This window comes from Mus musculus, chromosome X (assembly GCF_000001635.26).
Source record: "Mus musculus strain C57BL/6J chromosome X, GRCm38.p6 C57BL/6J".
Classification (NCBI taxonomy): domain Eukaryota; kingdom Metazoa; phylum Chordata; class Mammalia; order Rodentia; family Muridae; genus Mus; species Mus musculus.
The window spans coordinates 108,746,498-108,759,026 of NC_000086.7; the positions used below are offsets into that span (position 1 = coordinate 108,746,498).

Sequence of the window (12,529 nt, forward strand, 5' to 3'; positions counted from 1 at the left end):
TGAAAATGATTGAGTTTTAAGACACAAAGATATTGAACATGAATGAAATGTACTTTAAGAAGCATCTGGAACTGCTGGTGGAATGAAAAGATACTTGGGTTGATATATCAGGAAAAATGGCTTAAGTCGGGAATGGGAGTATACTCTGGGAGTAACTCCAGCACCCAGGAGGCAGAGGCAGTCAGGTCTCTGAGTTTGTGTCTAACCTGGTCTACAGTGTAAGTTCTAGATTAAGAACTACAGAGTGAGACTCTGCCTTAAATATGATGTCTGGCATTAGAGTTCTTTGTTTACAAGAGCCAAAAAACATCAAGTGAGCTAAACAGGAGAAAACTCTGAAAACTCAGAACAAGCAAGGCAAGGCAAGGCAAGGCAAGGCAAGGCAAGGCAAGGCAAGGCAAGGCAAGGCAAAGGCAAGGCAAGGCAAAGGCAAGGCAAAGGCAAGGCAAGGCAAGGCAAGGCAAGGCAAGGCAAGGCAAGGCAAGGCAAGGCAAAGGCAAGGCAAAGGCAAGGCAAAGGCAAGGCAAAGGCAGGCGCAAGGGCAAGGGCAAGGGCAAGGGCAAGGGCAAGGGCAAGGGCAAGGGCAAGGGCAAGGGCAAGGGCAAGGGCAAGGGCAGGGCAGGGCAGGGCAGGGCAAGGTAGAGCAAGGCAGGGTAGAGCAGAGCAGGGCAGAGCAGAGCAGGGCAGGGCAAGGCAGGGCAAGGCAGGGCAAGGCAGGGCAGAGCAAGAGCAGAGCAGGAGCAGAGCAGGAGCAGATCAAGGTAGAGCAGAGAAGGAGCAGAGCAGGAGCAGAGCAGGAACAGGAGCAGAGCAGGAGCAGGGGCAGGGGCAGGGGCAGGGGCAGGGGCAGGGGCAGGGGCAGGGGCAGGAGCAGGAGCAGGGGCAGGAGCAGGAGGAGGAGGAGGAGCAGGAGGAGGAGGAGCAGGAGGAGCAGGAGGAGCAGGAGCAGGAGGAGCAGGAGGAGCAGGAGGAGCAGGAGGAGCAGGAGGAGCAGGAACAGGAGGAGGAGGAGGAGGAGAAGGAGGAGCAGGAAGAGCAGGAGGAGGAGGAGCAGGAGCAGGAGGAGCAGGAGGAGGAGGAGGAGGAGAAGCAGGAGGAGGAGGAGGAGCAGGAGCAGGAGGAGGAGGAGGAGAAGGAGGAGCAGGAGGAGCAGGAGGAGGAGGAGCAGGAGGAGCAGGAGGAGGAGGAGGAGCAGGAGGAGCAGGAGCAAGAGGAGGAGCAGGAGCAGGAGGAGGAGCAGGGGCAGGAGGAGCAGGAGGAGCAGGAGCAGGAGCAGGGGCAGGGGCAGGGGCAGGAGCAGGGGCAGGGGCAGGGGCAGGAGGAGGAGCAGGAGGAGGAGGAGCAGGAGGAGGAGGAGCAGGAGGAGCAGGAGGAGGAGGAGCAGGAGGAGGAGGAGCAGGAGCAGGAGGAGCAGGAGGAGGAGGAGCAGGAGGAGCAGGAGCAGGAGGAGGAGGAGGAGCAGGAGGAGCAGGAGCAGGAGGAGGAGCAGGAGCAGGAGCAGGAGCAGGAGGAGGAGCAGGAGGAGGAGGAGCAGGAGGAGCAGGAGGAGGAGGAGGTGCAGGAGGAGGAGGAGCAGGAGGAGCAGGAGGAGCAGGAGGAGCAGGAGGAGGAGGAGGAGCAGGAGGAGCAGGAGGAGGAGGAGGAGCAGGAGGAGCAGGAGGAGCAGGAGGAGGAGCAGGAGCAGAGTAAAGCAAAGCAAAGCAAAAGAATTCTATAGGAATATCAGTAGCAGCTACAGGCCAGTAAATAGCTAATAGAGGAGGAGTAAACAGTGTCCAGTGTCTTAAGTACTAAGAAAAGGAACATATAGAAAGAAATAGAAAGTCTGTATTACTGGTGATTTAGGCAGAAGAGGTTTTTGGAGAGTGGCTGGGGCAACAGGTAGGGTATAAAGGACAAAGGGATTCTGTATAAAGGAGAGAGGAAATACAGGCTACTCTGTCTATAAGATTTTCCTATGAAGGATCTGTGGGATAAGTATGTTCAATACAATAGAATAAAATAAAACAAAATTATAAAATGGGAAACATAAAAGCACATTTTAAAGTACTATGTTTCAACTACTTGTCAGTCTTTTAGCTCAGATCAACTATAACATGTTTCAATATTTTTCATATAACCGGCAGTATATTTATAAAGGCTATAAAGTAACTTGGTGGTTATAAAACATGGTATATGAAAATTAATATCCAGTTATATATACATATATATGAAGTTAAAATAACAATCTAGTAACAAACTTGTAAAAGCAAATTAAGTATTTTTATAAACCTCAAATAGTTGAACATAGAACTTTCTTTGAGCATGCTCAGGGTGTGTACAGGGCTCTGAATAATAGTAAACTTCATATGATCATGAACTAAGTCAATGATTTTTGTAAGCACCATATTTTTTTCTTCAAATAAAAAGTTATTGGAACAGCTTGTAAGAATAAGACCTTTAAAAATAGGACTTTAGTCTTTTTCAATTTTATTGACTTGGTTTAATATATAAAAAATCCTAAATCCTAAATGCATTGAAAATCTAGTTTTTATGTACTTGGGAGATAATTTCTCCATTAAGTTTTATTCTCCTATTCATAACATTTTTCTTTTAAAGTAGTTATTAGAAGTATGCTCCTAACTGTAGCTCTAAAACTCCCTTTGACTAAAAACTTGGCCATACTATAATTCTTACTAAGTGCTAGGACAAACTAATTGTACTATTCTAGCATACCAGCTTATGCCTCATTATCCATCATAAGAAAATAGAGAATATGTTACCTCTCTTATATTCAATTTCCTACCTTGTTTAGCTGGTAAAACTCTATTACGAAATGATTTGGCTTTCCCTGGGTCATGGCTATTTCCACTTCTACTATATCCACTGAAACTTGATGGAGAAAAAGGCCCATCCCCTTCATCATCAAGTAGATACAGTGAAACACCTTCAGCAGCATCTGAAACTTACATTTTAAGAGATTGTAATGTTAACAAAATTTCATTTGTTTCTCAGGAAAATTAATACAGGCTGCTGTATTATAAAATTCAAAGTTGCTTGACAACTGGTAGGACACCTATACTCCCAAGTTTTGGAAATTCAGATAGGAGGACAGTGAGTTTAAGATCTGCCTTGGCTATTAGCAAGTCTTTAAAATCCACCCCAAATCGCTTCTAGGCGTTTTGGCTAAGATCAAGTGTAAAATCCATCCCAAAGTAAAAGTGAATATTTGACAACAAGAGAACAAATAGTTTATGATCACTAAACTTTCAAACACAAAGTATTGAAAACAAAACAAGGAAACACTTCTGTCAAGAGGACATCAAAATTGGGTTAGAGATGGCTCAGCATTTAAGAACATTGGCTGCTCTTCTAGAAGTTCCAACTTGGATTCACAGCACCCACGCGGCAGCTTTAAACCATCTATAATTCCAGGTCTAGGGCACTTGACACCTGCTTTTGGACTCTGAGGGTACCATGCACACACAGGGTATACAAAATACCAGTAGGCAAAACACTCACAAACACAAAACAAATGTCTTAGAAGTGATTTTCCAAATTGCCTATTCAAACAAAGAAACCAAATCACTTGACCTAATGTCTTACTGGAAAGCCATATAAATAGCAAGTCAAATGATTAAAAATGCACTCTTTAATCCAAATTGATTGCCCTTTGTACTCTCTATGGTGGTACCACTTCTGTATCCTTGAATAAGCATCAAACTGTAGAAGAAAAAAGCAAAGATATATTTACCAGGAGAAGAAAAAGGAGAGCTAGTCCTGGCATAAGCCACTGAGGTATTCTGGTCATTTTTAGGCTGTAACTTCATTTGCTTCTGTTTGCCTTTTGGACTGAAAAAAAAATGACCATCTTTCGGTTAGTATTCAGTATAATAAATAACATGACACAAAATTCTTAAGGTGACCAAAAATATGAAACTATCTTAAAATCAAATGAAATGTCTAAAATTGGTGATTTGACAAAGTTAAACCTCAATAACTAAAAAGATGAAAAATAAAAATAAAACGTAAACATTTAAAGGTATAGGAAAATCCACATAAGTAATAGCTTAGGTTACAAACTCCATCTTTATATAAGAACAAGGAATCCTGAATCTCTTGAGGTTTCCGGAACTTATTCATGAACTTTCACAAATGAGGTGACAGGCACCAAAGGCTTCAAAGCATCAAAGGCTGCAGGATGTACTCTACCTGGGAGCTCTGCTGCTAGATAACGAGCTGCTGCTGCTTCTCAGACGCTTTCTGTACCGTGGTCTTCTCCTCTTCTGACTCTGGATTGCTGACTTATAGTCAGAGATGATGTTTTTAATGTGATTTTCAAATAAGGCTGACAATCTCAGCGTCATGCTATAGATCTGGAAAGGTGGAAAGTAGAGACTTGCTTTAGCAAGTACCTTATAGTTTTAAGAAAAGTATGTGCATATCTGGACAAATATGCACATCATCTTTCCAGGTGTAAAACACAGACTATCTACTTGAAAAATTCTTGAGAACTTAAGATGTCATTTTCTCAAAAAAATAATAAAAGCTTTCAAAGATAATACTTAGTTCTGTGAAAGACATGAACAAATCCTCACATAACAGGAAATTTTTACAGAAACAATATTCTGTAAGGCAATTTATAATATATACCACAAAACTTTAAAGATATAGCTATCCTTTGGCTAATAATTGTACTGCTGGTAATCTGTTGTAAGGAACCATCAAGAGACTGCACACACAGGAAAACATGCTCAAGGATATGAAATTATCAGGTAAAGGAAAATTTCAATATCTTATTTTAAACCATAATAATACAAACATCTACCAACCCTCATCAGAGAAACTTTTTCTTTGAAGTAAATAGTACACTTAATGTTGAGACCTCCAACTGGTCAATGGGCAGGAAAAAAAAAAGAGCATAAAAGTGCTCAGCCACAATCAGTCTTTCCAAGGGTCAGGAATTTCCAAGGAAGGGAGGGGAGAAAGACTTTAAGAGTCAGAGGCAGTGGATAACTTCAAAGGAACAGCGTTTTGTAGGCATAACAGGCCAGATGCTCATAGGGACGCAGAGAATGTGAAAGCATGCATAAGACTTACACAAGTTCCAGACAGAAAACCTCCCAGCATAGAGGACAGGAAGGCTGATATGTAACCCTACCAGTTGCTGAGGAGCTAGAGCATGTAGTGGCTTGTAAGAGCATGAAAGGTGGGTTTTTTGTTTGTTTGTTTTGTTCTGAGTGATGTAACCCCTAATAGGCTGACTGCATAACAGAACAGGGCTGAATCAAAAGACTATCTGGGCAACACAAACTGGCTTGATGAGGAATGACTTTTTTTTTTAAAAGGTATCTCAAAATTGGATGGAAAGGAATGGGAGGTTTCACAGGGTATGAAGTGAATATGTCCAAAATATAGTGTATGAAACTCTCAAGCAATTAGTAAAATTTATTTTAAGTCATAATATACGTATAACAAGACTTGAAATGCAAAACCCAATGTTGTAAAAGTATGTGAATGTTAAGTATTATTACAGATAGTCCTAAAAATAAGCATAATAAATATTAACTATAAATAAAAACATGATAAAGTTTGAATATTGAAGTATTTTTCTACATTTTTATACTTTCTATGGAGACTTTATTACTCTAAAAGTTATGATGAAAGGAAAAATAGAAAATAAATAATACAATGAAAGGAATAAAATCAAAAGGTATGCCTAGAGAAATCAGTGAAAACTTACTATATGTAAAGAAGTTGAAGAAGGCACATGTACACCTAGCATATAACTAGTTTGACAGTTGGATACTAGTGACTCCAAAAGAAAATATTTCTATAAATATTTCCTGCTCTCAGGATATTTTCAGTTTGGATAATACATGAGAAAATATTTTATGTAAGTATGGAAAAGGTGAAACTTCCCAATAGGGTTCACTAGTTGTGATAGTAATGGGAATGTCCACATTAAAAGCTAATTAAAAAATTCATATAAATCAATACTGTCAACTACCTTTATTCTTATCAACTCATTTACAGGGGGAATTTAGTATTTAAACCATTAACTTTCTTTCTTTGTTTTATTTTTCTCTGAAAAATGTAATTATAATTAAAGAATAAAGAATAGTTAGATAAGAAAGAAAAAAACTGCTTAATTTCAGAATGATTACTCTAAAAGCATATTTACATATGCCTTGAAAATATTCAGAATTCAGAAAAGATACTGAGAATCAAATGTCAGTAACTGTGTTAAATAGTAGAATATATTTGTTTACAAATCTTAAAATCTGTGGAAGGAAAACTGCCTGATATACATAATTGCCCATTTAATATTAGTTTCATACCCTTGACTTTTTATTAGAAGTATAAGCTTTGGAGTTGCTGAATATTTGGCGAACATCTTTATAAAATTCCAGAGGACTATCATAATTTCCTGATTCCAAAGTTTCTTTCACAGTGCTGAAGTCCATAGGTGTGTCTATACCATCTTGATAATCCTACAAATGATAATGTGTTACATTTAAATACTCAAATTGCAAAACAATTCTTAATAAAATAGCATGGAGAATGACATTACCACTGATACAAGTTACTCTTACACAAATGCTACCTTTATGTCTACCAATTTATTCTCACTCCCAAACCAATTCCTTTGTATGTTTTTGAAAATACTATGAGTATAAAGGGTTAAAAAAGTCAAAGTCATTGGCTTGAAGTTGACTGATGATACCTTGCCAAGTTATCTAATGACAGATGATGAGATTATTTGCGTATAATTACACAACTCCACTTCACAAATGACCTACATATTTCCAAAATTCTGAGTTATGACATTTCACATATGTTGTCATTAGTTGAAGTCAAAGTTAACTGGCCATGCTTGTGCCCTATTCCCTGCTTCTTAGTTTCTGTATGCAGCCACCGCTGGCTTTAAACATGGTTCTCCCACCGTAGCCTCTCAAATACTACAGTTATACTTACGCATCATTACATTTGGCTCCTTTTTTTTATTTTTTATTTTTGAATTTTTATTTCATCTGAAGTCTTCAGTCTCACTGATTCAGAATTTAGTTTGATTTTAATTAGGAGAAAAAATTCATTCTAACTCAAATCCTTCAAGTCTAGAGCTATCCTATATGATAATGCTGAAGCAGACATATACATTACTACCTCGATTACATGAATTTGAGTAAAAACCATAGTATGTATTCAGCCACCCATACTGCTTAGAATCATTAAAAAGTAAAACCATCACATTTTCTCTGGGAAGAAAGTGAAGTTCTAAGACTGGCAGAGTAAAGTTACAATGAAAAGAAAAAGTTTTCCAAAGTTTGAAAAAACACAATTTCTTTAAATAGATTTCCATAAGTTCTAAAAACACCAAAAGTATATTCCAACAGATTTTCATAGGGAATAATGTCGGAATATAAGTAATAAGACAAAAAAAAAATCAAACTGTTCAGCTAACCATTTAAGGAAACCCCAGTGAGAATTATCATCTGTGATACAGAAATAATAGAATACACTGCATGTCCTATGCTTTGAAGCATGGCTTTATATCTCTATATATAAGCAACAACTATGACTTCATGAAGAACGACTGTGAAAAAAAAATAAAGCATAAAAATGACCAAAAACTAAATAAAGGTATAAAAAGAAACTAAGTGGTGTTGCAAAGGGGGACTGGGCAAATTTAACAAAATTTGTGTGCATAATGAAGAATTTTAAATGTAATATTGAAAAAAAAACCCACAATCTAAGCCTACCTCAGAAAGAGATGGGTCTTGCCTATCTGGAGGAACTGATTGTGAGGATTCCCCTTCTTGTTGCTGTTGAACCTATTAGGGTAAACAACACAGACTGTTTCCACAGTACCATGACACAGAACAAGACTTGTAATGAAACTATGACTCAAGGCTCAAGTGACCACAAATAAAGATTAGATTTTACTTAAAGAATTCTGGATTCAGCTGGGCGGTGGTGGCGCACACCTTTAATCCCAGCACTCAGGAGGCAGAGGCAGGCGGATTTTTGAGTTCGAGGTCAGCCTGGTCACAAAGTGAGTTCCAGGACAGCCAGGGCTACTACACAGAGAAACCCTGTCTTAAAAAAAAAAAAGAGAGAGAATTCTGGATTCATAAAATTCTGCTATGAAAAATGCAAGCTTTTTGTGCCTAACTCAAACTTCCTACAAACAGATCAAACTTCACTGAATGCAACACTGATATTCACTTTCCTTTCCAAAATATACACATATATATTACCAAGCATCCACAGTATTTGGAGTTGTCACATATGTGTATGAAAAGAAATCCTAGACATGGGGTTGAGCAGTGCATGCTTTGAATCCTAGCATTTGAGTGAGCACAAGGTCTGCTTGGGTAAGTCCCACACCAGTCAGGAGCCCGGTACATAAAAGTAAAATGTAACTCTATATTTTAAATTGTTGTTAATAGTATCTTTGTTGAAAAGTAATATTGGAATATGGATTAATTTGTGTAGCCATACTGACAATAAATTTACTATTAATTAAACAGGTTTGACATATATATTATTACCAAGTATATGTAGTATATAGAGGTGTCATTAAAAGTTAGTAGAATATACAAAACAAATGAAGCATGAAGCAACAAAAAAAGGTTTTTTGGCTTGTTTTGTTTTAGACAGGGTCTCACTAGGCAATCCTAGCTGGCCTGGATTTCTGGGAAGATCACACCGTCCTCCAACCCCCGATTATCTGCCTGCCTCTGTTTGGGATTAAAGTCATGTGCTACCACATCCAGATGACTCCAGTTCCTTTTAGAAACTATATCATTTGCATGAATACTTAAAAAAAGGTAAGACTAAAAGGAAAGAATTGCTAAATTGTTGATGAACAGATATGAATGAATAATAATGAAAAATTGTCCTGTTGGTAATTACTTAACCAATGGTATGCTTACTGGGTAAGATTGAGGATCTGCTGGCTGACGAAATGGCTCTGAGTCTTCCCGTTCATAAATGAGGCTCAGTAGCTCTTCGCATTGCTTTTTCCAAGCATCAGGATTACACTTGAGAGACTGTCGTCTGCCTCGACATTTAGCCTACAGATTTAACAAAATTACATCTTTCCTTAACTATTCCTTGATCGTCCCATAAAAGCCTAATGCTATCAAAGTTAAGCTGCAATGAGCTGAGCGAACATATCTGTCATTTTAACGGCAGTCACTTGTATAAAACATATCAACTACTATACTTTTATGTTTTGTCGTTTAAGTCATCCTTCTGTCTGGCCATAAGTAAACCAAACCTAATGCCAATGATTCTGCTACTCTAAAATTTCATTTTAGGAAAATCTAAACTGCAAACAAACTAAAGACAAGCAACCGTTTCCCCACGCCCCTTGCACAGAAGCAGAACTTGAAGTAAAATGTTATTGGCCTGTGGTCTGTATTTGGGAGCATTATCTGCTGCTTGAATTGTAAAGACTGTTTACTTAAAGAGTATAAACAACATAATCTGTGCAGGCTGTCTGCTTTCCTTGTGGGAATCTGGAGCCAAGGTATGAGTTAGTCACAAGGCGCCTACATAACCAGTCTCTAATAAAAGTCTTGGTAACTGAGTCACTAATCACATACATGTTTCTCTCTTTTCATTGCTGGGCAAACAGTGTACTGTATGGCCCCTCATAGGAGAGAGTATCCAGACTCTCCTCGTCTTTTGTCCAGTGGTTGGACTGTATACTATACTGCCGAAATAAACCTCAAACACGTTAAGCTATGTATTTGCTTCCAAGAGTCCTAGTTACTCTCAAAAATTAGGATTAAGACTTAAGGATCTCTGACTCAGGAAACCTGGAAATGCTTTGTTCTCGGAGAGTCACATTTACTCACCCTCCTTCCAGATGAAGTGCCAGGACCATCTGAATCTAAGTCAACCATTTCTGAATCCTAAATTAAAGGGGGGAAACGAGAGATGCTAAGTTACATTTGAAGTGTTACAAAGGAGACGCACACACATGAGGAACTGGCAAAGATAATCAGAACAAATGTGGGAGGGAGATTCACTCCAACTGATGGCAATATGCTATGTGCAGGTTAGAAAACACACTGGGAGAAGAACTGGAGAGGCTTTCTTTTTAAACTAGAATAGGGAATAAGGAAATACGTGAAACTTTCTATTTAAATAAAGTCTGAGTATTTAAAACAACTTATTCCACGTGAATTCTATGTGACTCATTCATATGATATACTATGATTACAAAATATTCCCACTGAAACATTGCTATTTCAAGAATTAGTTCTCTACAGGAAATATACATTTGTACTAATTCAGTTAAGCATGTCTCTGAGAAATAGGTTTGGTAACACAGTGTAGAGACCCAGGTACAACTAGTGAAGGGAAAAACTTGCCTTAACTTTTTATTCTAAGCAAAACAGTAGTACTAGTTTGTAAAGAAATTATTACCTCAAATTCTAAATTAAAATACATTTATGGTAAAGGTTATAAAAGTAGAAGGAAAAAATGAATAATTTTACTTAGGTTAATATTTAGGTTAGTTAAATAGGTTAATATTTAACTCCTATATCACATTGTCCTTATTATAAATGACATTTAGATGTACTAAAATAGATTATTTTCTAGTCAGATGAGTTTTCACCAAGAAAAATAACCAAAAGAAATAAAATGCTAAGTGCTTTGTCTTTTTATTAAGGGTTAAAACTCAGTATTGATTTTTGATCATAGAAATGTACTGCATTTGAAGGGATGATCGGTACTTGTTTCTCACTACACCGTGCAGAGAGCACCAGTATATTTTTGGTATATAACATCAGAATCCAGGTCAAAAGAGCTTAATATAAAATATTCCAATGTTCAGCCACCTTCCAAAAGCTTTCACTATTTATAACCAATTACAGTATTTACACTAACATTTTCTAAGCCTCAAAGAGCAGAAAAGAACTATAATCATAAGCATCAAGCTGTACGGGCCCCTTTACAATCATAAGCATCAAGCTGTACGGGCCCCTTTACAATCATAAGCATCAAGCTGTGCCAGCCCCTTACCTCCTCCAGATCGCTGCTGTCTGGATCTTCTGCTTTGATTTTATTGTAAGTATCCAAAATATCAGAACAGCTTTGATCCCTAAGAAATAAGATAAGTAAGGCAAACTACATCCCACTATTTAAACAATAGGATGTTAGTCTCTATTGAAGATAACACTTCTTACCCAATAAACCGAAGTAGGACATCAGTCACAATCTTGGCTGCTTTAACTATGGGACTATCTGGCTCATTGAAAGTCCTAGCATTGTGTTCAATATAGCGTACCTCCCACATTAATGCTGATATTCTCCTATGAAATAAAAAAAAAATCCTGTTAGTGTTGGCTGATACATTTGAATTATATTCTAAGAATATGCATTGATAGACTATGAGGCACTTTATCATGGTATGTCTAATGTATTTAAATATATGTCCAGGACAATCATATATATGATTTATGCAGGCTTAGAACATCAGCATGGCTCAATGGATAACCTGAGAACCAGAGCTTGATGCTAAGGATCACACAGTATGAGCGAAGCAACACCTGAAAGTTGTCCTTTGACCTCTGTATGTGTGCGGTACCACAAATGTAGCTCTTCTGATGACCCTCCCCCAACATTCACATACATACATACATACATACATTCATACATACATAAAACAAAACAAAACAAAACAAAACAACGCAAAATGCATTGGTAAATCAAAAATCACATTTAGTTTTAGGAAAGGGACCCAAAAAGGTGAAAAGACCCCTATATTGTGGAAAATAAAACATTTTCATTTAGCTATGTTTGAAATATATTATCAAACGAAATAAATATCTATTTTATAAAATATGCATATTTCTCAAGTACGAGAGGTAGACTAACTAGCTCATGGAATACTGCAGTTACTGTAAAGTGAGTATGACTTAACAAAGGAACAAGAACTGACCTCCCAAGTCCTCTCATAGTAACTTCTCTCCTAAGCTAAAATAAAGAACACAATCACTTGGTCTATTTATATATCTAGCAATTAAACTTAATTGTCTATTGTTAATTCTCCATGGAGGATTTTAAATATGCAGCATATTCACTGTAGCATCTTGATCATGAGGCATTAATATACTCCCTAATCTGCCTTTAGTAAACTCAATTTAATATAGATTTTGTGTTTCACATAATTGGACTACGTATGTTTTCCACTCTTTTTTCCATATACAATTTTAGTTGGCACATGTGACAATAGAAGGGACTTTAGAGTATGTTTTTGGATGACTAGATCAGACATCAAAAAGCAGATCTTAAAAGGCACAAGCACCATAAAACTATGATTTCTGTAATAAATCATAAAACAAAACAAACCTGTAAAAGCGATTTTCAAGTCTTTGTTTGATGGTATTGAGGTCAGTTGGATAAGCAACTACAGTACAATACAAGGGGTAGGCACTGAGATCCACTGGAACAGCAAAAGGGCTGGCAAAATCTACAAAAGTCAACGAATTTTTAAAAACCTAGTTAATAAAGAGACCAACATTTCCTG

At 37.7% G+C, this 12,529-nt stretch overlaps 1 protein-coding gene across 2 annotated transcripts in view; it reads right to left on the reverse strand.

The window, feature by feature from the left end:
• The window catches only part of Brwd3 (bromodomain and WD repeat domain containing 3), a 98,518-nt gene that overhangs the window by 10,653 nt on the left and 75,336 nt on the right, over positions 1-12,529 (reverse strand). Inside the window, exons 31-40 of one of the 2 annotated variants that reach the window (NM_001081477.2) lie at positions 12,352-12,472; positions 11,187-11,312; positions 11,023-11,101; positions 9,849-9,905; positions 8,919-9,059; positions 7,743-7,814; positions 6,321-6,473; positions 4,192-4,355; positions 3,734-3,831; positions 2,786-2,944 (exon numbers count right to left, since the gene is read on the reverse strand). In NM_001081477.2, coding sequence (NP_001074946.1) covers positions 2,786-2,944; positions 3,734-3,831; positions 4,192-4,355; positions 6,321-6,473; positions 7,743-7,814; positions 8,919-9,059; positions 9,849-9,905; positions 11,023-11,101; positions 11,187-11,312; positions 12,352-12,472 — 1,170 coding nt within the window. The remainder of the gene's footprint in view (positions 1-2,785; positions 2,945-3,733; positions 3,832-4,191; positions 4,356-6,320; positions 6,474-7,742; positions 7,815-8,918; positions 9,060-9,848; positions 9,906-11,022; positions 11,102-11,186; positions 11,313-12,351; positions 12,473-12,529) is intronic. The other variant, XM_006528114.3, reaches the window with a different exon arrangement.